The following is a 27,891-nucleotide window of genomic DNA, read 5'->3' as shown; positions in this document are numbered from 1 at the left end:
TACGATGCACAGCATCTCCACAGTTCTGGCACACAACCTAGAGATGACGTGGTGGTGTCTCCTACTCAGAACCTGGACTGGTGGTAAACAAGACATTTACAAAATCCAGGCCCTCAAATATCCTATGCCTGGCAAACTGGGAATCATGTCTTCAGCTGAGGGTAGACACAGAGAAATGTCTTCAGAATACATCATTCACCAACGATTTGCTGGTGCTTTTTAGATCAGTCTGTTTTACAATAGAACAGAGGAAGAATGGGTGGGAGGTAGTTAAGCTTCCTGGGAGAAATAATTGTGGATATTGACAGGTTACTATTGTGAGTAAGCTAACACAGGGACTGTCAAAGTCTTCGTTCTTTCCAAAGAGCTTTTTGGTTGCAAAGTCTAGAAAAGACCCAGGATTGCTAACAAATTCTTGGAACATACTAAAATCCACATTTGTTTACCTCCTTCTGCTCCTCTATCCCACAATGCCAGCAGATCTAAGTTGTCTGTTCTAGCATCTTCTCTATTGTGGAAAGAACAATAGAAGTTGGGTGTTGAATTTAAATAAATATTTAATTCCTGAAAATTATCTTATATGTTTTAAAACACTCTTTAAAGCTATTTTTATTCTCTAGAAAGTGCTTATTATAGGTAAATTACACATTTTACTACCGGAGCATTAGGTTTGCCATTAGTACAAATTTAAGGCACTACAAAGACCAGTAGATAATGTTAATTTCAAATACAGAAACTAAATATATTTTGTGCCTTTTTATTACTCATTTTCTTTTAAGTTTTATTGACTGCTTTTTATCTTAACTATATGTCTTTACATGCTGCAATCATAATGCACTGTAATGGTATTAATATTTTATAGAATCGGTATTTATAGTTCTTTATTTAGAAACAATGCAGTAGGTCTGCAGATATCTGAGCCCGTCTGGAATGGTGCCCTCCAAATAATGATAAATTACTTGTGCAGTATGCCATTTGCTAATTATATCCATGATTTACTGCAGAGCAAGACTTAAATCATTCATTTCAGTCTTGCGTAACAGTGCCATAAAATTTTTAGGTTTAAAAATGGTTTCCATGTGTATAATTTAAACAAATTTTAGAGCTATTGTATACACAAAATATTGCAACCACCCATTTGTTACATACTTTGTCTTTTTAAACTTCTACTTTTAATGATCACTGTGGTTGAAATTATTATGCTTAATTTTCATAATCATAGCTTTTAAATCTACAGCCGTTTTCACATGTTAGATAAAGAAAAAGATAGCTAATTGTGTGTAGATAGTATGTCATTCCTGAATAGTCCCAAATGGTACAAAATCATTAAAAAAGCTTAAGAGTACGAATTATTCTTCTATTAAAAAACAGTTGTTCTCTAACTAATTATTAGTTTGAGCTGCTTTGTTTCAAAGAACAAATGTTGATCCTTCTAGCCTTGTTCTGCACACCAAAATGAGATAAACACTTTTTCTTTTTCTCATATCAAAATCTTGCAGGTGAGAAACCCTACAAGTGTCCTCACTGTGACTATGCCGGCACCCAGTCAGCATCCTTAAAATACCACCTAGAACGACACCATCGTGAGCGACAGAATGGAGCAGGGCCGCTGTCTGGACAGCCCCCAAACCAAGACCACAAGGACGAGATGTCCAGCAAAGCATCTTTGTTTATCAGGCCAGACATCCTGAGGGGGGCATTTAAGGGTCTCCCCGGAATCGACTTCAGAGGTGGCCCTGCCTCTCAGCAGTGGACATCAGGAGTGATCTCCTCCGGAGATCATTCGGGGCAGGCCACCGGCATGTCATCAGAGGCTCCTGCAGACGCCCTGAAAGGCACCGACCTTCCTTCCAAAAGCACCCACTTCTCCGAGATCGGAAGAGCTTATCAAAGCATCGTGAGCAACGGCGTGAATTTCCAGGGGTCCTTGCAAGCGTTCATGGACAGCTTCGTCCTCAGCTCCTTGAAGAAGAGGGACATGAAGGACAAAGCCCTGTCAGATCCCTCTTCCATGAAAGCCCACGGAGCTGATGGTGGCGAGGAGAAACCCAGCGGCAGGTCCTCTCAGAGGAAGGCTGAGAAATCTCAGCACGAGCCTCTGGACTTATCTGTGCGGCCGGACGCCTCCCTCCCGGGCTCGTCGGTGACGGTGCAGGACAGCATCGCCTGGCACGGTTGCTTGTTTTGTGCTTTCACCACGTCATCCATGGAGCTGATGGCCCTCCATCTGCAGGCCAACCACCTGGGAAAAGCGAAACGCAAAGAGAATGCCGCGGGGGTGGCCATCAACTGCAAAGAGCAGGCCCGGGAGATGGGCAAGATGGCTCTGCTGCCCACAGCACAATCAAACAAGGAGATGGGCCTTTCGGGGATGATTGGCTCTCTAGACTCTGCTTCTGAGAAGATGGCCCAAGGACAGGCCAAAGAGACCCTGGGGGACCAGAAGAGTGGCCCGTGGCCCAGCCACGTGGACCCTGCCTTTTGTAACTTCCCATCAGACTTCTACAAGCAGTTTGGCGTGTACCCGGGCGTGGTGGGCTCCGGGGCCTCCAGTTCCTGCTCCAACAAGGATCCCGATGGGAAAGCCCACCCCGAAGAGGACGCCCCAATCCTGATCCCCGAAACCACAAATAAGAATGCTGCCGACGACCTCTCCGACATCGCCTCCTCCGAGGACATGGACTCCTTCAAGGGAGAAAACAACGACGAAGAGGATATCGAAACCGAGCCCGAGATGATGAGCAAGCCCCTGTCCGCCCTCAGCAAGGACAGCAACAGCGACGGTGGGGACAGCCTGCTGCCCACAGGCACCCCCCAGCCCGTCCAGGGACTAGTCTCACCTTTAGCCCAAGCGTCTGAGAAGCAGTGGCACAGCCCAGGCCTTCTTCCTGCCCAGGACCCCTCAGTGGGTCTGCCAAAGCCAGAGCGGGGGCCCCCGGGCCTGGAAAAGCCAATGAACATGCTGTCGGTCCTCAGGGCCTACAGCTCCGATGGCTTAGCAGCCTTTAACGGACTTGCAAGTAGCACAGCAAATTCTGGATGTATCAAGAGGCCAGACTTGTGTGGTAAGTTTTAGAATCCTCTTCCTTTAGTTCATTTCCCAAAACATCAGTGCTGACCTGTGCATTTTTTTTTTTAAATGAGGTAGACTGACCCATTAGCAAAAAAAAAAAAAAAAAAAAACCTAAAAAAAGAAAAAAAAAAAAAAAAAACCCAATGCTATATATGCAATGTAGACAATCATAAAAGTTGATTTCACTTCGAAGTTTCCAAACTCATCCTTTTGGGTTCTGATTTGCATTATAATGTTCTCACATGCCTGTACTGAAAGGTATGGAAAAGGGGGTGGTGTCTCACATGTGAACTCCCCTTACTTTTCATCCCTAAGTGGAGAAAGGAAGAAAAACAATTATTAAAACAAAAACAAAAAGAGACATGGTAACTTGCAAACTTTTCAGTATTTTCGACTTTTGCAAAAGATGCCTGAAGACACCTCCTTATTGCTTTGCTAAGCCAAATCTGCTTCCTTAAACTTTCCTTTAACTGACTTAGAGGATACTAAAATCATATCACACTAACCACAGTAGAGAAATAACGTGACCTCTCCAGACAGGGAGATGGTTTCGGGGTGTTCGTGATTCATCTTTAGACATACCAAATGGTAGTTACCTGACTTTGGCCTTCTGCTGTTGCCTACTGTCCGTCTGTGTGTCTTTCCCTGTCTGTTGTTCTAACAAGAAATGTACATTGTCAAGTCTGATTAGCAGTGTTGTGACTCTGTGTGTCTTGGATTTACGCCTGTCTGATCTTGTAGCAAACTGGTACTTCTTTACCTCGTTCAAGAAAATGGTTACGCCTAAAGTGGTTCTAAATTTTAAAACATAATCCTAAATTTGAAGCTTAGAGTCCAATCAAATGAAGCTTGGGGTGGTCAGGGAGGACCCATGCAATTTTCTTTGCACCCAGATGTTCATATTTGAAAAACCTGTCTCCAAAGAGAAGCTCAATGTATTATTCCCTTTGAAACCAGCCCCAAATATTCCCACTAGAGACAAATGGCCATGGTACCTTTCCATCTTTAATTTATGAATGGATTTTTTTTTTTTGTGATTTTTACTTCATGTGAGAAAGGAAAGAAGGAAATAGAAGAGAGTATTTGTGAACATCAGCATCTTAGTATTTCTTTTAGCACAAAGCAGGATTCAGGAAGCTAGACCCTGGGTTCATAATTTAAATTGATATATTTCTTTTACCCTCTCCTTCCTTAATTCACTAAGAACTGGATCAAGCAGTTGGAAATATTTTTGAATTGTCAAAAATCACTAAATGGATTTCTGACAGCTCAAAAAAATATTGACAGTTCCTTATGCTGAATGATTCAAAAGGCCCCATTAACCAGTACCCCTAGGTCTATTTTTAGTCACATGTAATTCATTACTTTTGAAGTTGTTAAAAACAATATTTAAAAGAAGAAGAAAAGGGTTTTATGCCAGTCCAAAATTTCCCCTTTTTCTTCTGGGGGAGCAACATTTCAATTTTTTGGTTTTTTTTCCATTGTTGTTCTAAGTTTATGATGGGGGTGGCTTCTTTTTTTATTGTTGTTTGGGATTTTTTTTTTTTTAAGTCTATTTTCGGTTCTTTCAACTACCTTCTAGGACCATAGTTCCTGCCAGGAATCTATGCATCAGAAAAGATCAAAACCTGGCATGTGCATAAGCTCATTATTATTTAAATGAGCTCATGTTACCCCTATTAATTTTCCCATCTTCCTATCATTGTTGAAGGAAGGCTGTCTGTGTTGAGGAAGCTTGGCCAGTGGTCCTTCTGCACCAGGGATGGTGGACGGGAGCACAGGGGAGTCTTTTCCCTCTGAGCAGCCTGTTGAGAACAGGCACACCCTCACCCTCAACCCCCAATAGCAGCTCATAACGCATCTCTGACATTTCCAGAAAATGTGCGAAAACTTTGCTTGGTCAACCTTTTAGCCACTGAGTGACAGACTCAGGGATGTCAGCCATGGACCCTCTCTCTCTTTCAAGGGAGATGAGGATCCTTGGACCAGCTAGGCTAGAAGGCTTCTTGGTTGCTTCCCCCAAAAAGGTTCATGTTCCTCTATCCCTAACTCTGGCTACAAACCGCCTGTTTGGGGAGCATCTGACTTCTGTATTCCATCGAGCCTCCTTTCTTCTGCATCCTTCTGCTAGTCTAGTTGGAAGCAGGCAGGGACAGTGCTTCTCTGTCCTTTTGCATTTGTTTGGAGTTGGGGGCCACTGTCCTGTTATCTCCAGAAGGATCCTGGCCTCGTCCAGTTCTCATTTCCCTGCCCCCACATCTGGCCTACCAGAAGTGTAGTCCTCTCATTTTCATGCTGGCTGCGGTGGCATCCTTGGACCCAGAAGGGCCAGGCATAAGTCATCCTTGCTAAGAGTTAACATCTCAGAGGAAAACTTCAATCCACTGGGTCATGAGTTTTTTCCCCCCTCAATCTAATTCACTCTTTTCGTAGCGTTGCAAGAAGTGCAAGTGACTGTTGCAAGCATCAAACCCCAAATGGCTTCACTTTGCAAGGGTGGAAATGATATTGGCATAAGGAATAAAATACTCCTAATGTTTATTCCCTCTTCTCTGCTCCACTTAAAAGTAGATATGGATTTTCAAACAGGTCCACCAGGTGGATAGCTGATCTTTCTCATGAAGCTGGGCTTAGCTAAACCAAAGAATTATTCCTGTGTTTCTCATCTCAGAGTTTGGAGTCTGATTTTTGTCTGGTTAGTAAGCTCAAGTTCCCCCTTAGATCACCCTAGAAACAGGCTTGTGGAAAGAGTCTTGTTCCTCTGTGTAAGGAAGAATGCTGTTCTCCTGGGGTGTAAAAGTGTTTGAAGAGACCATCAGTAAAAACCTTAAGTCTTGTAGACTCCCCTGGATCTCAGATCTCAGAGTCTCTCTTGCCCTAGCTGGTGGGAGAACAAACCTTCTCGCCCTAACTCTATGGGTGATTCTCTTTTAGTGGGTTGTACAAACAGGTACTTCCCTTAATTATTGCATTTCTGCTTCTTAACTTTTAAAACTTGCCCTGAATTCCTTAGTGTCAAAAACCTGGGGTCCTGGCCCATGTGCTTTTCTAACTAGAATGCATAAGAGAGAGGACAAGAAGAGGCCGCCCTAACCACTTGATTAGGGAGACTCCAGTAGCACAGGCCAATGTTGAGAATAGGAGTGAATTTTTAAAGATCTATCCATGCAGGATAGCACATTTGCATGTCGGGGACATGTGACAGATGATCCTGAGGAGGAAATTGAGCCACCTTGGATTACGCTGGAGGACATGTATTGCTGCGGTTGGAGTGGGTCAGGTCCCACTATGGATTTGATCTCGTTACATGAAATTCTCCTCGAATCAAAGTGTTAGCTTCTTGAGATGACTTCCTGGCTCCAGGCACAGCCCACACTTTTTTTTTATTCTATCAGTTCTATAACGTACAAGGGCCCTCCAGTGCCAATGGAGAACTTGAATTTGCCCTGGGTTTTGTTAGAATGGGTCTGACCTTGGTTTTGCAATCAGACAGGCTCCACATGAGTATTCAGATTGGGGGGGGGGGGCAAGGGCAGGCCAGAACAATGTGCACAACTACTGACTGGGCTGGACAGACAAGCCCCCCATGTCCAGTCTGAGAAACAGTGATGGCAGCACTGGTCAGTGGATAGCTTGGAGATCCAAGAAGACATGGAAGGCCCAGGCTTTGCCATGCGCCCAGACGATGCCGAGGCCAATCTGCAGAGCACCTGTTTCTAGCTACATAGAAAGGGTAAAGACCACGTTTCACCCCAGAGTTGGTGCATGTGGAGAACAACAGGATCACCCTTCCTCCTTCCCTTTGGAAACTGAGACAGCCAGGGTGTGAAGTTGTTGTGTTTGTTTTTCATAAGCAGGGGTTGCTCTGGGTCCTTCAGGAGCCCCCTAGGGGCAGGGTTGATGGGGGAACATTAAAATCAGATTAAGGGAAAGGCAGGGAGAAGGGCATAATCCTTTTGCCCTGAGAAGTCCTGCCCTGGAGTTACCATTACTTAGGGAAACCCAGCTGAGCACGAAGAATCTGCCCGCATGTCAGCTGTGGACATGAGGCCTATGTGCCTACGTAGTTGCTTGCTAGTGGCCCAGGAGGGAGCCAGTGGGAAGGCAAGGCCACCCACAGGAATAGTTCCAATATTTCCAACTGATTCTCAGGTGGTTGGGCAACTGGCTTCCCCAATTCAAATTATGCCTGTGACTAAGGAATAAAGGTCCTCTGGGCTTCCACAGCAGTGAAAACATTGGAACCCACCCCCAAAAGGTAGGGCCCGTTGAAACATCTTCACCTCGTGTACTCTGTAATGTGTGATGAGCTGGACCAGGATATCCAAACTGAGCTCTCTTCAAATGTGACTTTGGTCCTCCTGTGATTTCTCAACATAGGTTGTTTGAAAAGATCCACCATTTTGCCAGCTATACGTCGGCAGATATTTTCTTAAAGGACCAGTGAGTAAATATTTTAGGCTTTCAGGTCATGCGGTCCCTGTCATCATTACTCAGCTCAGACTATTGGCACAGAAGCATGCAAAGGTAGTATACAGATGAATGGGTGTGGCTTGTTCCTATAAAACTTAATGAACTAAAGTAGGGGCAGGCTAGAATTGGCCCATGGGTCTTAGTCGGCCACCTCCAGCTCTATTGTAAAGAAGGACGTGTTCCCATGGTGAAGGTGCAGAAACCTTCCTCTGCTGTTCCATTGGACAGTGAGTCCATGCAGGGAGGACCCACATCAGTAACTGCAGGGCTCCATCTATTGCCACATGACGCCAAAGAGACTTTCCAGAGACAGAGGAATTGTAGACCCAGATGGTACCTGTTTCTGGAAGGCCATATCTCTGCCTAAGCAGGAAAAACTTTCAGGAGAATCATTCCAGAGCACCCCCACCCCACCCCCATCACAGCAAGTGTGCATAAAAGTGGAAGATGATGTAGCTCTGTCTTGGCTTCCTGAAAGACTGTTTCATCATAGATGGACAGAGTGTAGGAATGGAAGACGATGGTAGACATAAAAGAGCTTGGATAAATGTTCCGCAGTTGAGTTTGCATTACAGTGCAGAGGTGAGTGTCCACCTGAGGCCGTTGTGAGGAAATGATGCCCATCTTGTAGTTGCAATTGTCCCTTGGACATCAAGCACCAATCTTACTGTCCATTGATGTTCTAGAAGCACATTTTATATCCTCATTTCCACCATGCCACACTAGCTATTTCTTGGTACATGGGGAAGTTAGCTTTGAAGGTGATTCTGGCAATTTTGTGATATCTCACCCCTATGGTTTATACCTTTCCAGATCTATGCCTGATAAAAGGCAAAGTGCTTATAGGTAGAAATAAGTCCAGCCCTCTCCATCTTTAACCAAGAAATAGTTAAGGTCTCTGATCAGTTAGAAACTTCAAGGAGAGCCATGGCTGGCGTTATGTGCAATACCATGAGAATCAAATGTGTGTATCTGATAGACTGTGATGCACTGCCTATGGCAGTTGGTGCATTTTTTTGGACTTGTAGAACAATCTAAGTTGGGCCCTGAAGTCAGGAGGTTCCCATGAACAAAGGGGATTGAGTCGGGAACATTGCACAGGAAGAGAACTACCACATTCCAGCCTGCCAAGCACGTGGGAGCCCAGGCTACATCTAAGGCCACCCAAGGGAGGGCAATTAGCCTGGGAGTGTGGACAACCTTGAGATGTCTGTTGTTGTCTCAGGTGCTGCCTTGCTTTATTTAAAGCCAGATGAGCAATTATTTTTTTTTTCCTTTTCCTCTTCTGTATGAACTGATTCTCGTATGGTTTGGCTTCAGAGTCTGTGAATGAAGCACCGTTTTGCACTCAATTTCCAATTTGATCATTTACAGGGTAGTCAGTGGACTCCATGGTCTACTCTGCTCCCAGTCCTAGTGGGTGTCCAGGGTTTGTTATTAGATTCCAGTAGGGAGGACCATTTGGTCTGCCATGAAGTCTAAAGGCAGAAACTTTTAAATTCATGCAAATCACTACTCCATTGTGCCTGCTCTGCCTCTGCCGGCTGCCTTGAAATAGCCTACAAAGCTTTCCTCTTTGACTGTGGTAGGACAAAGTACAGGTAAGGCCCCCCTAGGATCTCCTACAGCAACCAGAACCCCCAGGTAGGCACTCCTCTGCCCTCATCCAGAGCTGTGCTCCATGCACTACCATATTGGATGCAGAGGCAGCCCCTTTGGATGGCAGCCCTCTCTGAAATCTTTCGGCATTCTTCTCCTCCTCCCCATCCCTCTTTTTAAATTAAATGGGAATGCCATTGATGTGATGTCGTTTGCACTGCAGGATGACAGAACTGTTGTGTGAATACCATTGTATTTGCCAAATGGTCCACTCGTCATTTCAGAACAAACAAATGGATGGTGTCTGTAAGTCGGCAAACACTGGTGACATTTAGCCTTGTTTATGTTCCTTTCCTTTTGCTGCATATTTTTGGCTTCAGAAGCTACTGTCTGAATCAACAGTGCTTCTGAAGCAGGAGAAAATTCTGGTAGCATTCATTTTGGTTGCTGCGTCCATGTTCCCTTTGGATCGCGTGATACCTACTTCCCAGGTTCAACCCCGGGAGGGAGGAGAGAGCATCCAAGCTTTCGTTTCAAAAAACAAAAAAAGTTTATATATATATATCTCGAGCCCTCCCACCCCTTCAGTAATGACTTAAGATTGAGAGGGAAGAAGAGAGTATTGAGAGGAGAGAGTGTTGTGAGAATAGACCCTCATGTCCCTGGTGAAATACAAACTCTCCAAGGAAGCCCAAGTCACCACCATCTAGAATAGGAGCAGTCTGACCCCATTGATGTCTTACACTCTGCAGGTTCCCTGGGGTTAAGCTTTGGTGTCTATATTAGGCTACTGACCGGAAGTGATGGTTGGAACTGACGAGTATCCAGATTCAGGCCCACATGTTAGCTTTTGGAGGAATCTAGTTTTTTTTTTTTTTTTTCCTGAATTTTCAGATGTTGTATGCAAAGCCCAGATTTCAAATAAATAATAATTATCTCCTATTACTTAGCACTGATCAGCAGCACCTCTACGTCTAATTGCCAACCTGCTCTAATCATGTAGACTATTCTTGCTTTCGCCAGAGATGGAAGGACCAAATTTTATAAGTATTGCTTTATTGTCAGTATTCCATTAAACAATTAGGGGATGTGACCCTGCCCTTGCTTTCAAAATGCCTCTAGCTCAATTGGTTTCTGGATTGTTTAATGAATCTGCACGTTTTCTTGCAGGTAAGTGACACCCCCTGTCCTAGTCGGTCTATCTGGACTTGCCCTTGTCTGTTCGTGCTCCTCGGTGGTTATCTGCAGCTTGTTAATCGTGTAAAGTCAAGAGAAGAACGTATACACATATGTGTGTTGAATAAATACTTACTATTGGCATAGGTATGTGTATACACACGGCACACCAACCTACAGTATATATAGCAAAGTATCAGGGAGGCTAAAAATATTGCCCCATATGTTCCAGTATTAGTCATGGATTGCAAAGGCTTAGAATGGAAAGAAAATTCCCTCAAAGTCATAAATTCTGAGCAACAAATGCTGGTGGATTGCAGGCCCCTTCACCTGTTAAAAAAAAAAAAAGCCTGGCTGGGGGGTTCCATTCTGCCAGCTCACCTGAGCTCAAACAGGTGGGCCCCTTGATGGTTTTGTCGGCATTACCGCTTGTGTCTGATTGTCCTGTATTTTGTAACACTTTAGAAGAATACAGAAAAGTGCAGTAATTATCGTTCTCCATAGTATTTAAGCAGAAATATTGCTAGTTTAATATTGTGTCAGGTTGTCGTATTAACCAGGAACAGAAGACAGTAAAATTCCAGCAAACAGCACCTTGACATTCACAACTTAAAAAAAAAAAAAAAAACAAAAACTGGTGATTGAAGCAAAATGTGTAAACTTGTACTGGGTTATCGTGTGCTTTGGAATAGAGTATTGTTGAAGTAATTAGAAGATATATTAAGGTGTTCCTGGTAATGAAGGCATGTAAGTTATCATAATTGTAGCTTTCTGAATAAGTGTCAAACTATATCTTTAAGTGTGCTGTATGCTGAGTTACAAGTTAGGTCATTTATGAATGGAATGTAAAACAATACTAAAAATGCTTCAATAACTTATCTTGGTATTGCTAATAAAAAAAAAGCTGTGAAACATTAGTGCAGTTTTGAGTCATTATGTTAATTCACTCCACAACACCCCCCTCGACCCTTGACATTCTTCTCTCTTTTGGAAGCCTCAACAGGACATTCAGGGAATTATTGTTGCATTTCCCCCACCCATCTTAAGGGGGACCCTGTAAGTGACAATTCCTAAACATGCAAAAAGGAAAGGGACTTCCTGATGTGGGTGGGATGACTGTGGTGGGTGGGGGGAAAGTCAGAGGACACACACCCATCTCTCTGGACCCCACAACCACTCATAAGACCTGCAGATGGGGAGGCCTTGGGCACAGAGACCGCAGGCCACCTTACCCCACCCCAGATGTGGACAAGACTGCTCACAGCTAGCCTGCCGGTCAGCAAACCTTAGCAGCATTTCTTTTTCATTCTGGGAAGGGCAATTTTAATGGAAGGAAACTCAGAATTAGAGGAGTTTGGGAATCTTTTTGTTTTACTGAGATTTTTTTTTTTTTTTTTTTGGTTGTATGTATGTTCTTCGTAATGGGCTCTTGCCTGTTCTTCCCCTATCTTACCTCCTCTTGGAGAGGGATACAGAAAGGAAGGAATTTGCTTTTTGGTTGTGTTGTCCGGTTTTGTCGTCCGAGCTGGATTTTTGAGTCCTGCCATTTCAACAGTGTCTCCAAAGCTCCTTTGCTTGATTATGTTTTATAAACGTCTAAATTCCATGCATATCCCTGCTCCCTTGTCTAAGTGATCCTGTGGGGTCAGGGCAGAGAATCTGGAGCCCCAAGTCTATTACTCACTCCCCCCAAATAAATAGTATCCAACAGGGAAATACAAGTCCAGAGATGTCCATTGGAACAAACTTGGCCTTAGCAACAGGACAATTCTATTGCTTTGACTGAAACATTTTCTCCTGTATTTCTCATGAAAACTGGTTGGGCCATCCTGACCCTAAAGACCACAGAACAGCATAAAGTTTTCTCTTATTAAAAAAAAAAAAAGAGGTGACCACTGACAGATCCCAAGTCTAAGAAAGATGTGATGAGAACTCCAAATGAAAAATAGAGCTCTTTGAGGGGGTGCAGGGGACACTGGGAATTGAACCCAGAGGCACTTTATCACTGAGCCACATTTCCACCCCTTTTTATTTTAATTATTATTATTTTTCAAAATTTTCGAGACAGGGTCTTACTAAGTTGCTTAAGGGCTCTCTAAGTTGCTGAGACTGCCCTTGAACTTGCAGTCTTCCTGCCCCAGCCTCTCCAGTGGCTAGGATTATAAGCATATGCCACCTCACCTGTTGAAAATAGAACTTTAAAGAAGACTGTAGAACGTCCCAGAGTTCAGTACCCTCGACTATTCTCTGATCCCATTCAGGTGAATCTGAGAGCGCACACCGTGGGTTCCCATAGACAATGTGACTGATCCCAGAAACCCTAGCAAGGGCAAAGTGATGAGGACCTCACGTCCAGGCCCAGGTCCACATGGTCACAGTGTGCAGCTGAGTTTGCCTAAGGAGAGAGACTCCAGGAAAGTGTTCTCTTTATTTCCAGTGTCGCCCGAGTTTGGGGAACTGCCCTTATGGAAGTGGAGTGTGAAAGAGGGCACGTTCACCTGCGCCTTTGAGGGATGCCTTTGCTCCGGGTTGAGCACCTTATCCCCAGCGGTGTTCATCCTTTACAGTCACTCTGAACCCTCTCTGGAGCCTTGGGGCACACCATGGCACCTGCTGGTTTTGACAGTCAGCTAGGATGGTGCTCAGAAGGGTCCAGATGCAGTCTGAGGTGCCAGGCCCTGGAAATGGGAGGAGGGAGTACTAAAGCAAGGGAGGAGGGAAACATGGAAGGAGTGTATCACCCAGTCCCTTGTGTTGACAGCCAGGAAGACTCCCTGGAGCTGCGTATCCAGGCATCTGCTGCTCTCTCTCTTCCTTTCACGGGGCCCCAATCCCCCTAACAGAGTCTCTAAGCTGGAATACTAGGGAGCATTTCCTCTTCTAAAGCAGGGGGTATTTCCTGAGTCGCTCCCCAGTGATAACTTCTCAAATTTATAGGAGACCTCTGTGGGTTCTTATTCTCCCATTGTTATGAACCCAGCCCCAGCCTCCTCCCCACCTCCCAATCCAGCCTCCTCCCCACCTCCCAATCCCTTCCTCAGGCATGGGATCCCCTTGCCCCTGCCCGCCTCCTCATCCTCCTTCCGACTTCTGGGTAACAACTCCCTTCTCACTAGTGGAATGTTCTTGGGAACATCCCTTCTGCTTCCTGCGAGAGAGCTGAGTGGGTTTGGGCCTCCAAAATGAGACAACTTCACTTCAAAGCTCTGCATGGGAGCAATTCTGTTTCCCACTGGTTCTATTCTCCCCCTAAACTCTCACCCAACCCCATATGGGGTGATAATAAACCCCACTTGTTTGGATTTAGATTTGAGGCAAACACAAACATCACTTAGATGGTCACTGGTCTGTGGTGCATAAGAGATCCCCCCATTGTGTATGGACCCTAGTGTTTCAAGGAGGTATCTGTGACTTAAGATTCCAGAGACCAAGAAGGTCAAGGTGTTTTGCAGAGTCTTCAAATCCATTTCTTGGTTCACACATATATTTGGAAGTGCGTTTGCTTTAACGGAATTTAGATATCCTGATAGAGGGAGGTGGAATCTAAACTCTGGGACCTGATTATTGCACATGTACGGTCACTTTTTCTCAAAGAAACTTCACAGTGATTAAATTGCATCCCTAAATATGCAGCAGCACATTGGCAGGACTGTCTCTGCATGAGCAGATTCTGCCTCTTGAGCAAACAATGCGCATTTTTCAAGGTTAAAGTTGGGGAACTCTGTGCAGCTAATTTCATTAGCAAAAATATCCATTTGTGCACCCAGACATTGGCTGGCTTCATGAGGAGTTTGTCTTTCATGTTCTTTGTGGAGTTGTCCAGACACACCCATTTAATGGTAACCCACTGCTCCCAAGGTTAAGTTTCCTTTTTGAACTTCTGTTGTTGTCAAATTAACATAATATGCTCTCAATTATCCACATAAAGGGAGAAAGGCAACCAAGCAGGGAGAGCAAATTTGTGATTAATTTACCAAATTATTGCTCTTTTTATATGATGGACAAGTCACTTTTCTGTTTTTGGAGTCCAGGGTTTTGTATGTCCTGGGGGGGGGACACTGGGGCTGACCACAAGAACAGACCACTCTGAGGTATGCCATACACCTGGGGAAGAGCTGGAGGTGGATGTTTTGCTGAGAGGCAGAGCAGCCTCTGAGGGTGGTAATTAGGGGTCCACACTGTGCTGAACTCTTTTCTTGCCAAGGAGAGGAGCCATTAATCTTCTCAGTTCTCCAAGACTCCCTTGATGACATAGTTAGAATTGTCCACAAAACAGGTCTTTAGATCGGACCTGGGCACAGGTAGCTGATGTGGGAAGCAATTCCCCGAAGCATGATCAAGGACAGGGAAGGGAGAGAAAAAGAGGGTGGAAAGCCAGCCCAGGTTTGCTCACAAGAGCTTCACCACTGGGGGTAGACTGGGGATTAATTCTTCCAGGGACCTTTTAAGGTACCGTGTGGAGTTTCCCACAGAACTATTCCACCGAGCACTGTAGAAGCTGGGCTTTTTATCCACTGACTCTGCACCTCTCGTTATTTGAGGGTCACTGCAATCCACCCTGTGGCCAAGCATTTTCCTCATGGTAAAGAGAAACAGGAGGCTGTTGGCATGCCAGGTAACCAGAATGTAAAGGGCAGGGCACTGACAGTGTCCACAAGTGGGAGGGAGCCCCTCAATCAGAACATTTTCACACTTAACCTGCCTCCACTCTAGAAGGTCACAGACCTGTCCGCCCAAGCATCAGAACAAATGTGTGTATTGCGTGGTTCCTTGGTGGTGGGGTGAACTGCTGATTTTAAAGCTTGGGAAGTACACAGCCTTCCAATTAGGGGCAGGGTGAGTAGAGGCAGGATCGGAGGGTTTGCATCCTGCCTGGAGTCAGGAGACACCTAGCAACAGCCGTGCTCCAAGGGGCTTAGACAACTCACTTCTCTTCTTTGGGCACCATGTCCCTTTCAATGAAAGGAGGAGGCAGCCTGGACATCTCCCAAAGACCCTTCTAGCCCTCAAACTCTATGTCTGGTCTTCATGACCCCCTTTGAGCCTTAACTTTTCAGATGATGTTCTAGGACCCAGTCAGTCCCAGAGCTCTCATGGGCACTCACTCTAGAAGGGATACCGGAATGTGGGAGCCACACTGATATTTTCACAAACACAGGAGCTTGCAAAACTTCAGTTTGGACAAGAACACTTATTATTACGGGGTGTGGCCCATGGCAATACTTGGAGCTTATATTCCATTATAAGAAGACCACTGAAGACTTTCTCTTTTAATTCAGGGAGTTAGTCAAAATAGAAAAAAAAAAAAAAAGGAAAGCAATAGAGAAGGTCGATGAAGTTGGACATTGCAGCTTCATGGAAGTGTAAGAAGAAGCCAATTCCTTGAAATGTTTTTCTTTTTCTTTATCAACCTCTTGAGTTCACAACTGAGCTTGAGCAGATGGTTTGCACTATGATTGAGGCTTCCTCAGACACTTTACCAATCATTTAATCCAGTGGGCCTTGTTCCTGCTACCTCCACCCAACACACATGCTTAGCAATTCTCAGAAGGGGAGGAGAGAGTGACCAAGAGGCATCTCAAATGCATGGGCACAAAAACAGTTACGTTCACTTCCTTCCCTCCATGTGACCTTTACCTTCTTTCCACACAGCCTCAGGGTTCCCTTGGCCACTCCACATCACTCTCAGCTAACAAGTGCCCTAAGCTTGGGACTAGCTCCAAATGTGAACCCCTCAAGCCCTTGGCTTTTGGCTTTCCACCAAATGTCTGCCCCAGCTGTTTTTTAACTTGGTTGCCTCAGTATGGCCTTCCATAAAGTGGTACACCAGTATACCCTTAAGAGAATAAAATAAATATGAAGGACTTGGAGGTTAATAAGTCGCCCTCATTTCAAACATTTTAGGATTTCTGTTGCTGAGCAGGCCTAGGCAGAGCTCCCATGTAAACCCAGAACCTTCAGAGACCCTGCCAAGTGGGTAGAGGGTCTGGGTAGGGTATTGTGAAGCATGGGACCTCTACATTCTTGCCAATCTGTCCTCACTACCCGCAGGCCTGTGTCTGGATGCCCAGCTTGGGTCTTCTCATACCCACAGTGAACATACCTGGAGATCTATGGGGTAACCTACAGGAGGATCCAGTGATCCTATTCTTGGGATGTGCAGACACACCCCTGTTGGCTCTAGTCAAGCAGTTTGTCTTTTACCAATGGTTTAAAGGACTTAAAATTAGGAAAACAACAGCAGAAACCTCTGATCAACCAGTGAGAACAAGATTCTTGTACCAGTGTGGCTTTTGCCTTACATTAAAACTCTGGGCTTGAAGTGTCTGTCTTTTCTAAATCATACTTGGGCCAATTGTTTGATTTTAAACCGTTAGGGGAACTTTCTTGAGGCCTTTGGGGTAAATGTCCTTGCCAAGTGAGTGATGGGCCCTACCTTAAAAAAGGTTAAACACCCGAATTTCCATAATATCGGGGTTGGTTTCTGTGAAGTCCCCAGTTTTCAACAGGAGACACTGCATGAGGTGGGTGACAGCCCTCACCACACTGGAGGACACAGGGGAAAAGGACTTGTGTTTGGGGGCTGGTAGGGATGCCCTGCGGAAGTTGAGAAGAAGAAATTAGTGGGTCCCAGGACTGACGACCCCTAAAGAGATGGCCAAGGACATTTTGGGGTCTGAAAGCCTTGAAGTCCACAGGCTGGACACTGCTCCCAGTTTGTTGGGGTGACTCAGCCCCAGTGGCTTGGGATGAGGGGAAGAGAGGAGGGAAAGAGAACTATAAAGGAAGCCAGGCTGAAGAGGGTCAGAAAATGAGAGCCAAAGAAGCAAATAGAGAGAGGGGGGAGGAGAGGCATGGGGGGAGGGTCAAAGAGGATGGGGGTGGGGGAGGAGCCAACCCAGTGGAAAGAAGAGGAAGCAGCCTGGGTGTCAGGGTGTTGGTCTGGTGGGCGCCTCCTACTGGTGGGGGGCTGGGGAGCAGTGGGCTCAGTGGTTCCAGGTGAAGATGCTGGGGAGGCAGGCGCAGGGAGGGTTGGATGAGGATCCCCAGTGCAGCACCTGGTGGCCTTGGCCTGGAGCTCCAGCTGCACCCTCCTCCCTCCCCCTCTGCTCCCCAGCGCTAGTTTCAGGAGGAAATGCTGCAGCTTAATCAGAATTATTTACAAGATAATGGTCCATTGTTTGCACTAAGACAGATGTTGTCTGTGGGAACTTTGTGTTTTATGCTCTTTTCGCTGCTCTGTCTTCACTGGGTGCAGATGGGATGGAAGTAATGTGCGTTATTATTCCTAGGATTGGAAACTTGGAGGTGCCTTCGTTTCAGCGGCTGGCACTGGGCGGGCAGGGGTGGTCACTGCTGGCTGCAGGGCCAGGCAGGGGCTGTGGTCCTCCCGGCCCCTCCAAGCAGCCTGTGATTAGGAAGGTTCGTTTCCTTGAGGGGCGGGTCCATGCAATCGCCTTGTCCAGGACAGGAAGGATTCACTCTGATTAAGATGCACGCGCTATGTGTCGACTTGAGAGGTCACCACTGACATCTCAAATGAGGGTGGCCATCTGGTCCTCTTCTTGCCAAAGGGAAAGAGCAACCCTTCTGAGGTGGGGGCTGTGTGGCTTCCTTTCTCTCTTCCTCTCTCTCTTTTTTTAACTTACTAGAGGGCTTCCTCTGACTCTTCTCGGGGTCACTGGGGGAGCCAGATCCGGGCTTCAACTCCTTCCCTCCTTCTTCGAGGGTAGTGTTGGCCAAATGAATGCCTGTCCCATGGACTGGCCCAGGGAGGGAACTTTGACAAGAGGAGCAAAGATGAGGTGGGGTGGGAGGACTCACCCTGATACCAAACCTGCTGGTGACCTAGCTCTGGAGGCAGCAGGGCCACCCTAGTACTGGCCCATCTTGGTGCACAGTCCTGGAAGTCAGCAGGTCCTCCAGCCCTTTTAGGTTCCCAGCCACCCCTGCATTACCAAACTCATCTCATCGGTGACCAGACCCATTTTATAAGTGAGAAAATAGAGTCCAAGAGAAGTTAGGTGACTCATATCCAGTGATTTTTCTACTTTGTGGAAAATTCTCCCCAATCTTCAAGTCATGATCTTCTTATCGTAGGGGACCTAGCTGAACCTCAACTTAGGGGCACATGAGGCCTCAGGATAACTGCTCTGCAGAGTCAGGGAGAAGACTTTTTGGCTGCCAAGCACCAGGGCTGGCAATAGCATAGGCTCAATAGACAATGGAAATTGATATTGAAAACTATGTGATACCACTTGTCGGGTATATTGCATTTTCAATATCAGGTTCTTACTAAGAGCAAACAAACAAAAATAAAAGTCACAAAATATTACAGATGTGCAAACCAAGATGTGGTGGAAAAGAGTCATTTTCATGGCGGTGAAGTGGAATCAGGCTTCATCTGGACTGCAGAGGGAAAACCTCAGACATGGCTCCTAATGCCCTTGTCCCACACCCTGGGGGCCTGTGAGATGTGACCCAGAAATCTTAGAACCCAGAGGTTTTGTTCCATTCAAAAAATCAGCTAGTTGGCTTATCTTGGCTTGGTGAATATTGCTGTTCCTCCATAATCACCCTATGCCCAAGGAATGGCCCCAGCAGCCTTAGCAGCAGGATCTGATCATCTGAATTATCCTTCTCACCTTCCCAGATTATTTAAAAATAATAAGTACTTACTGTGAGCTAGGGTCAGGACCAATTCTCAGTCCCATATAGATGATAATGCAAACAATATACTTTCCTTTCATTCTCATATAAATCCCATGAAGTAAGAGTGATGACATTATTTTTGCTTTGGATGTGAGGATATGGAGGCCCAGGGATGCTCTTTGCCCTACCCAAGATCACCAGCAAATAAATGAGGAAGCTGAGATTCAAAGCTGGGTGGTGGAAACCTCTGACCGTTCATTTGGTGCCCCTGTCCCTTGCTGTTACTCTCCTGTGCCTTTATTACTCATTGGAGATGCATGGAAAATTAACCAACCAACCAACAACAAGTAAATAAAAATAGCCAACTCTTGCCAACCTGTAACTCCGGGTCCCAGAAGAGGATGGGGCAATTCAAAGCAGAAATTTCAATTGCAAACAGGTTGTGATTCAGATGGTCCTAGACTGCCCATGTGACCTCAGTGCCCTCCTCACTGCTCCAAAAATGATAAAAGACACATTCATAGCCCCGAGAGTCCTTCCATTTTGCAGGATGCAAATCATTTATTCTTAGAACTATATATATATATATATATATATATTCTTAGAACTATATATATATTTCAGTTATGTCTCAGCCTCAGGTAAACAAAATAAAACAAAACAAAACATAACAAAATAAAATGCCTGCCGCCTGCCCCCACTTCCCTCAGAGCAGCCAGAGGGCCTCAGGAAACCTGACCTCTCACCTTGCAATTGTTCCCCGGGGTCCAGGTCGCAGGAGTTGCAGGAGTGGAGAGTGGGTGGCCCAGGGCACCAGCGAGCCCTGCTGGCCAGGGCTGCTGCAGGCCCAGCCCCCAACCGCGACAGCGGCAGAGGTCAAACTGGGATAATATTTATCAACCTTATTCTCATGGTGTCAAGCTCTGCCCCAAACCCAGTGTCACTGGAGATCCCAGATTATGTCTTTTAAGGTCCCACAGAGCCGCTTCACATGTGACCAATTACCTCTGTCAAGCAGGGGAAGGAGGTCCCCCTCGGTGGGTGGGATCTGAACTTGAGCTTCCCGAGGTCGGTGGCTGGGATCCTAGGCCTTTGAGCCTGTCACTCCCCTATAGCCAGACCTTTTCTGTTAAAACTGTTTAAATTACAAACCAGTAATAAAAGGATCATATGTGTTTCCCACCGAACAGGTTCTTTAGGGCTATTATGATAATTAAAAACATATGGTGCCTGTGCTAGTCAGAGAGAAACCGCAGATGTACAAATTAGGTATTATAGAAGGGTTTTCTGCTTTTGCCCTTTTAAAAACGTCAAGCCAGAGAAGTTTAAAGAGATAAAATGGCACTTGTGCAGATAGTAGGTAGCATTTTTGGTTTTAAAAATCATTAAATATATAAACCCCCTTTTTTTAGACTTAATAGGAATAAACAGCTCCTGATATGAGCAGAGGGGGAAGAGGCATCAGGGCTGGGAGTTCATGGGCGGGGGCGAGGGGGGGCGCAACATTTTCCACCTAACGAGATCTTAGATACCATGTAATCTTTTGCATTTTTTATGACGTTGTTCCGCACAAAGAGGATTATATTTATTAAATATTGAATTATATTAAAATGGAATTGATGAGAGCAAGGATGAGGATTTCTTTACATTCAACTTTTTACTTGTTAAAAGGCAAAGATGCAAGTATCGATTAGTCTAGAAATAGTCATTTGTTTTAATTTAAAATATGCAATTGATTTTGAGAAGGTGATAAATACTGTTAATAATAATAAAAAAAAATCAGGAGGATTTCCAGGGCTCCCCATCAATGGCTTTCCAAGGCAGACGTACAGGGCTGGTTCAGTTGTGCTGAGCTGGACATATCGAAAAAGATGTCGCCTGGCTGGCTACATTCAGCTGGGCTCTGGGCAGCTGAGAGGACTGGTCCTCAGTCCTGACACACCAGGGCCTTCGTTAAGCCTGCAAGGACTTGGGACTTTGCCACTGCAAGTCTGCTACAGGAAACCAATAGGACTACTTTACAGAGGAAGTGGTGGAGGCTCAGGTCACAGGAACATGTCACCTGCCCCCTTGCTCTACCTCCTTTCTCTCCAGGAAAACATTTTCAGGTCTTTCCTGAGACAATTCACCCAGAACTGGGAGGTCAGCACCCGGTCCTAGATGAGAGGCCATGGTAGCTAGCTAAGGAAGTGAAGTAGGAAGGCAAATGTCCAGCCAATAGGAACACAGGAGCAGGGGGGGGGCGTACCGCTGACCTAGAAGGCAGACCACTGGAGCACTCAGATAAGGAGAATTTCTGGAAGCCTGGTGGATAACTGTTGACATTCCTAAAACTGAGTACAGATAAGTTTTCTTCAATATATTTTTGTGTTCAGGTATTTGTTATGTTACACATTTTTTGAAGACTCTAGTGAGGGTAAAAGACCCTATAACCAGAAAGTAGACTTTTTAGGTCATCCTAGCTAAAGAGAGTCTGAGATACTCAGGGAAAGTGTCCTTTGAGATAGACTCCATGGACACAGCCTTGCTGGGGTCTTTAGTTCTCTCTTCCTTCTCGATCACCAAGAGTTTTCAGATGGCACAAAAAGTCTGTCATCCTCTAGTGCCCTTTCTTTTGGGGTACTTTGGCCAGACCTACTCTACTGTATAGCTTTGCTTCTGGTTTGGCTGGGTAGCCAACCTTCTAAGAGAGCTTGAGATGAGATCGGAGTGAGAGGAGGCTTCTGGAACCTTCTATCTACAGCTCAACAAACAGCTCAGAGGACTACATACAGCAGGGGTTCTCAACAGGGGGCAATTTTCTTCCCCAGGGGACATCTAGCACTGTCTGGAGGGGCACTGGGCAGTGCTATTGGCTTCCAATGTGTAGGGACCAGGGGTGTTACCAGTGCACTGATTACCTAATGCAAAGACCACCCAGGCCCAAGTGTGGATCATGCCAAGGCTGAGAAATCCCAATGCTCAGTAGTAGAACTAGCTTTCCCGTGAGAGTGAAATTCCATGTTGGACAAATGATGTCCAGGCAAGTGACCAGGCTTGTCCTCCAGTTTCATGTCATTCCATGGGCTCCCTAGACACTCCCCTCCCTCCCAATCCTGTCACCTTTGGATCTCAACCCTCCATGTAAAATTTTCAGGAAACTCTGTGACCGTTTTTGGAGGCAGAAACTTTTAGCTGAGCACCGGAGCACATCCCTCCCAGCTCAGAGCAGCAAGTGAGGGTGGGGGGGGGGTGGCGAGGGTGGCTCTGCAGGAGCCCAGAGCCAGCCTTTTCTTCTCCCCTGAGTGATAGCAAGCCCGCGACGTTCTTGTGCACGTAGGTATTACCACTTTAACTTTTACTGAGGTAAAATAACACCTTGTCACTCAGCGCAAGTACCAATCACAAAATGAATTAATTGTAATAACTGTTGTCAACAGAACAAAGGACTTGTTGCTTTCCTAAGCGGATTTCAGCGCCACTGAGAACTATATACAAACGTTCCCATTGGGCAGGCTGGCGGAAGCCAGTCAGAACATAATTGTATCTGTCTATCTCTTTACTTTGTTTTTAAGGGCGAAGGAATCGAGTTAAAAACCTATGTTTTAAACATATCAATAAATATACCCCTCTTTGTGTTCGTGACGTCTCCTCAAAAAAACATGGAGTCTTTAATAAATTGGCCATGAAAATAGCATTTGCGGCTGATGGTCCCAAATAAGGGCCAGCTGTAGAGGCTGCCTGTTGACTCTAAGTCATGAAGGGAATTATGCCCAATTACCCTCCCATAAAACACCCTCTCATTTCTGGGAGTTATCAAAACACATCCTGCGGACAAGCGGTCAGCTGTCCCCCTGCTCCTCAAAGGAGTGCAAGTGGTTTTCACGCTGGGCCCGCCGCATGCCTAACTGCTTCTACGATGTTCCAGGCAGACGTTTTTTGCAGCCAGACTCTTTTAACAGTTGCATTTTTCCATTTTTTCCCCCCTCTCATTTTTATATCTTAGCATGCTTCCCTCTTTAAGAAACCCTGTAGACACTCTCCTAAGAAAAAGAGTCGCTCCTGAGAGAGGGAGTGGGCAGAAGGGCCTGGGGACTGTGTCCCTAGGAAGTCCAGTCCAAGCTGAACCCCCAGTCAGGTCATTCTGTGCGAGGGAGTGTGTCTTTCTGGCAGTTGAGAGTGATCAAGTAGTTGAGGGTGTCCTGACTTTGAGGGTCTGCTTTGATGAGGTCAAAAAAACAACTCCTTGGTAGGTGTGTCCCTGGTGAAGGGTGAAGATGGCCACACCCTGTTCAGGGAAGATCATGAATGATGGTGTCCACTATGATAAAGTGTAAAAGGCAACTTGGGAAGAGTGTCCCCCTTGCAGTAACACAGCCATCCTCAGCAAAAAAAAAAAAAAAAAAAAAAAAAAAAAAGAGGAAATAGCTTTGAAGACTCAGATGGATGGAATGCCTGTCTCTGGTGCACGTGACCTTCTTGGTGCTGGCCTGGTACTGCTCTCATCTTTTCCATGCCTACCTCCTCCCTCAGCTTCTCCATGCCCTCTGGTCAGTGTGACACCAATATCTGGCTTCATCCCAGAGTCCTAAGCCTGTACTATCAGATGTATGAGTGTCCCCCACAGCCCCTCTGACAACCCAGCAGAAAGCCTGATCTACTGTTCTAATTCAGTGAGTCCTACCATGAATCAGTCCTCCATAATGAAATGAAAGATTCTTAGACTCTCAGAGATAGCAGTGATCTTAGAGGTCATCTCCAGTAGGCAGATCAGGAAGAAGACTTGAACTTGGTCCTAGAACCAAAGATATGTCCAAGGATGGGTGCTGTTTTCCAGGTCCAAGCTGGTCTCTCTTAAGTGGCCATCACTCTGCCTTCTGGGGGGGCAGTTTCTTCTTGGTGGATCTGTACCCAAGCAAGAGAGGTGTTCTCAATGGTTTTTACCTACAGCTTTGGGGCATCTGTTACTGCAGGGGAACAGAAGCGAGAGTAAGAGTTAGCCCTGGCTCAAATGGGCTATGCGTTTGGATTTGCAGTCATCCCTGGCTAGCATCAGGAACAACTTGCAAAAAAAAAAAAAAAAAAAAAAAAAAAACTGAGAGAAACTCTTCTATGAAAAAAATAAATTTATCTCCTGAGGCTATTCGTCTCTGTATGAAGGAATCAGGCTGATCCTTGCACACGCCTGGGAGAGGGGAATCGGGGACTGTTGTTCACACTAGGATTGCAGACCCCAGTCCTAAGAGCAGATCATGCCATGGGAGCACAAGGAGGGAAGCACTGTGGGTTGTGTAGAAAGGAGGTACGAGGAGCAGATCTTAGGGTGAGTGGAGGGCCACTCTGAAGAGACCGATGGTGTTCATTGCCTCCAACTTCTGGCCTCACCTCTCCACCAGCTTTCTTCCAGGATAAAAAAAAAAAAAAAAAAAAGAAGGCATTTTCTCCAAAGCTTTTAGGAAGGAGACTATTCGGTCCCAGGGGATGAGTGTGGTTATCTGTTCATTTATTTAGCACGTATTGAATTGTTCCAGGATTGGGAGATGGTTACCAACAAACCAGTCCAGGTCATACCTTCATGGGTCTTAGGTTCTGTGGGGGACACTGATAATAAGTAAATGCCTGATATAGATTCAGCTTGTGGGAAGTGATAGGAAGGTGGGGAAGGTGGAGAAAGGCTAGAAAGGAACATGAGAAGGTCAGGAGTGTAGACCCAGATGTTCAGGGAGGGTCAGGGGAGGGACCATTGGAGAGAGACCTAAGTGATGACAAGGAGCCAGTCAGACAGAGATTTGGGGCATATCTCCAGGAGAGCAGGTGGCCAGATAAAGACCCCGAGACAGGAAAGGAAGGGAACATGGAGAGCTTCTGAGGGACCCGTGGCTCACTGCATGCATGACCAGTGTTTCCTAAGACTTTCCCAGGTATCCTGTTTCATTTGAGTTTCTCCATGGTTCTCAGAGGTAAGCAGGGCTGGAAGCAGAGCTATTTGCCCATTTTACACATGGTGAAATTGAAGCTCTAAGAGAAAATAATGACCTGCATTTTTTTTAGTTAGTGTCAGTGCAAAGAACAGTTAGATGCCCACCTGACTCCCAACACTGGGCTGTTTTTTAGTGTCTTGGGGCACCTCTACCTATTCCAGGACGTGAGGGCTTCCCCTAAGTCCGAATAGCCACACTGAAGCATGACTGGTTCTAGGAGAGGCACCGAGATGGAAATCTTTGTACACTAACCCCATTCCAGAGTGGGAAGAGATGCAGAGACTAAGAGAATCAGTCCTGTGATCTTGGGCAAGGCATCCTGAGAAACATTGGCATTTTCAATGCTTGCGTGATGGGGGTCCCTCATCTCCACAGACTGAGACTGCCCACGACAGAGTCCATTCTTTGAATGATGACCTACTCAGTGTTCCTTTTAGGTATCAATAGATAGAGAGCTGGAGCCAGTCAAGAATCTTGATGGCCATATCCAACAGAGTCACCTGGAATATATGGGCCAATCCCTTGGCAATCAGAGTTTCCTTGGAGAAAGGTAGATGGACTCCCACTAATGACAGCTCCTCAGACCAGCCTGTGGCTGTGAAGTCTCTTCCAGGATAAAAAAACCTTGGTCAGCCTCAGGTTCCGCTGCTCTCCTGCACCTCCCAGCCTGGTGGACAAAATGGTAGACGCTCTCACTCTGGGGCACAGTGGGCACCATTGCCAAGACTGGCAGCTCCATTCTCTTTTCAGGATCTCTGTTCCTGTCTGTGCAGACTGCTTTCAAATGAATAGCTATTTCTGGATCTTTTTTTCAGTGTTTCTTTTCCCAGCTGGTAGTTGTTATTTGCATAGCACGCCATTCTGGCCTCCGTGGGAGGCAGGGGCTAGCCCACCTTTCATATTAGCTGCCGCAGTATCTGTTTCCTTATATTGAAAGGTAAAATTAGGAACTATAGCAACCTTAAAACACCCTATCTGCTCTCAAATTGAGAAGGAAAATGGAAGAGCTGCTTTTTTTTTTCCCTCTCTCTAGAAATATTTATAACATTCTCCATACATAAGGGTGGATTTGCAATGGGGCCAGAGGATCAGGGTAAATATGAACTCAAACTGGAAGAAGAGACTGTTTGAGGCAAGGGGCAAGGCTCCCTGGTGGATTCCTCTACAGAGAAGGGTCCAGATGTGTGACTCCCAAGCCACCTGACTCTCACCACTAAGCTGCATCTTTCCTGGGTAAGGTGGCCTATAGGTGTCTTTAGAGAGTGCTCAACAAGTGCCAAAGTTTGGTCCCAATAGCAGTGACCTTCACTCCTTCCCAAGGCCAAGCCAAGACAATGTGCTTAAATAGAAAGAGGATGATTCAGGTTACAAAGGCACCACTAGAGAATTCTGGTTTCCATTAGATCCAGAATACCTCCTCTGTGGGACTTGCACGGAATTAGGTAATTCAGTTTAAAGACCCTTTGGTGCCGTGCAATAGAACAGAGTGTAGTCTTCACTTTATCCTGATGATGATGATGGTGGTGGTGGTGATGATGATGTGCTTGTGTATTTACGTTATAAAATAAAATATTTTTAAATCAATGGGATTTTTCTCTCTGACTTCTGCTGAATCCTACTGGACTGATTTTATAGGTGAGAACTATAGTGTGATTTGAACCTAGTCAAGCTCAGAACTTCATTGAAAAGTGGTGGAAGGAAAGCTGGCAGCTGTGTGTTGTCATCTGGGTGTGACCTTACATAGACATGTCTACACTGGCTCAGGTCTATACCGGCTTTCCTCTGCTTACTCAACCTCTACCTCTGTTCGGGGGGTTACCGAGCTTACAGGAATCCAAGTCAGGGATTGGATTCTGCAGCTTGGCTTACTCACTCACTCATTCATTCATTTATTCATGATGTCATTCAGCAAATATTCATTGCACATTTCTCCTATGCCCAGAACTTTCTTATCATTAGGACACAAGAGAGCGAGACAGCTATAACCCGAACTCTGGGAAGCTCTGTTCCCAGGGCTCATCCCCCTTCCAGCAGCTCTTCCAACAGGATAAGGCTTCATTGGCCTGGCTTATCCACCCCTCCCATGGACGGTTCAGTCAGTGATGACTGGCCCTCCACATCCAGTCCCCCAGATGGTCCTGTGGGCCCAGATAGATGCCAAGAGAAAGGAGAGCAAGGAAGTGGTGAAGTGGTGACATCTCCCTGTGCTTGCTTAGTTAGCAAATGCTGAGTGCTCCAGAGTGCCAGGCCCTTTTCTAGGCACTGGACATCTGGGAGGTTGAGAAAAGGGACAAAAAACCTTCCCTACCTTCAGGGAGCTCCTGATCTGGGAGAAAGAGTTGGACAACAGACAAATGAAAAAGCAGGAAGGTTGGGGGGAGACGAGGATAGAGGAAAGTGAGGCAAGCAAGGAATTCAGGGAGTGCAGGGGCAGAGACGGCCGCTCTACAAGGGGTAGACAGAGATGAGGTCTGAGAGGTGACATCCAGGCAAAGATTCAAAGGAGGCCAGTGAGTTAGCAGGAGCACATCCCAGATGGGGGGACGGCAAGGACCTAAAGCTTGTGCAGCTGGAGGAACACTGAAGAGAGTGCATGAAGAGCAAGGGAGGAGCCCTGGAGGTGGCGTAGGGCTTGTAGGACACCCCCAGGACTCTAGCCATGACCTTTGCAGGTGAGGGTTCCACAAGCCCGTGCCCAGAAGAGCTCTGCACCTGGTGCAATGCTCTACTGCCCAGTCTTGACATCCTGAATCATGTCTGACAGGCACCCAGAAGTCTGCATTGTGTTTGAACCACGCCCACAAATCATACAGCAGTCTTGACCCTGGCTTTTCTACCAGGGAGATGAGAAGCCTCTGGAAGGGAGGAGAAGTGTCCAGACATGATCTGGACTGTGCTGCCTGATGGAGGTAGGGGCCCAAACTGGGAAGGTGGGAGTCCAAGCGGGAAGCTGCTATT

General features: G+C 46.0%; 1 protein-coding gene across 9 annotated transcripts in view; it reads left to right on the top strand.

The window, feature by feature from the left end:
• The window catches only part of ZNF536 (zinc finger protein 536), a 437,649-nt gene that overhangs the window by 281,818 nt on the left and 127,940 nt on the right, over window positions 1–27,891 (top strand). For 6 of the 9 annotated variants that reach the window (XM_081275613.1, XM_081275615.1, XM_081275611.1 and 3 more), the window contains one exon: window positions 1,501–3,065. In XM_081275613.1, the coding sequence (XP_081131739.1) occupies window positions 1,501–3,065 (1,565 nt within the window). Of the gene's footprint in view, window positions 1–1,499; window positions 3,066–10,315; window positions 11,233–27,891 lie in introns of those variants that run through there. The other 3 variants (XM_081275617.1, XM_081275616.1, XM_081275618.1) reach the window with 2 other exon arrangements.

This window comes from Spermophilus citellus (genome assembly GCF_964194105.1).
Source record: "Spermophilus citellus genome assembly, chromosome: 18".
Classification (NCBI taxonomy): Eukaryota; Metazoa; Chordata; class Mammalia; order Rodentia; family Sciuridae; genus Spermophilus; species Spermophilus citellus.
This window is presented reverse-complemented; position numbering and strand designations above follow the sequence as displayed.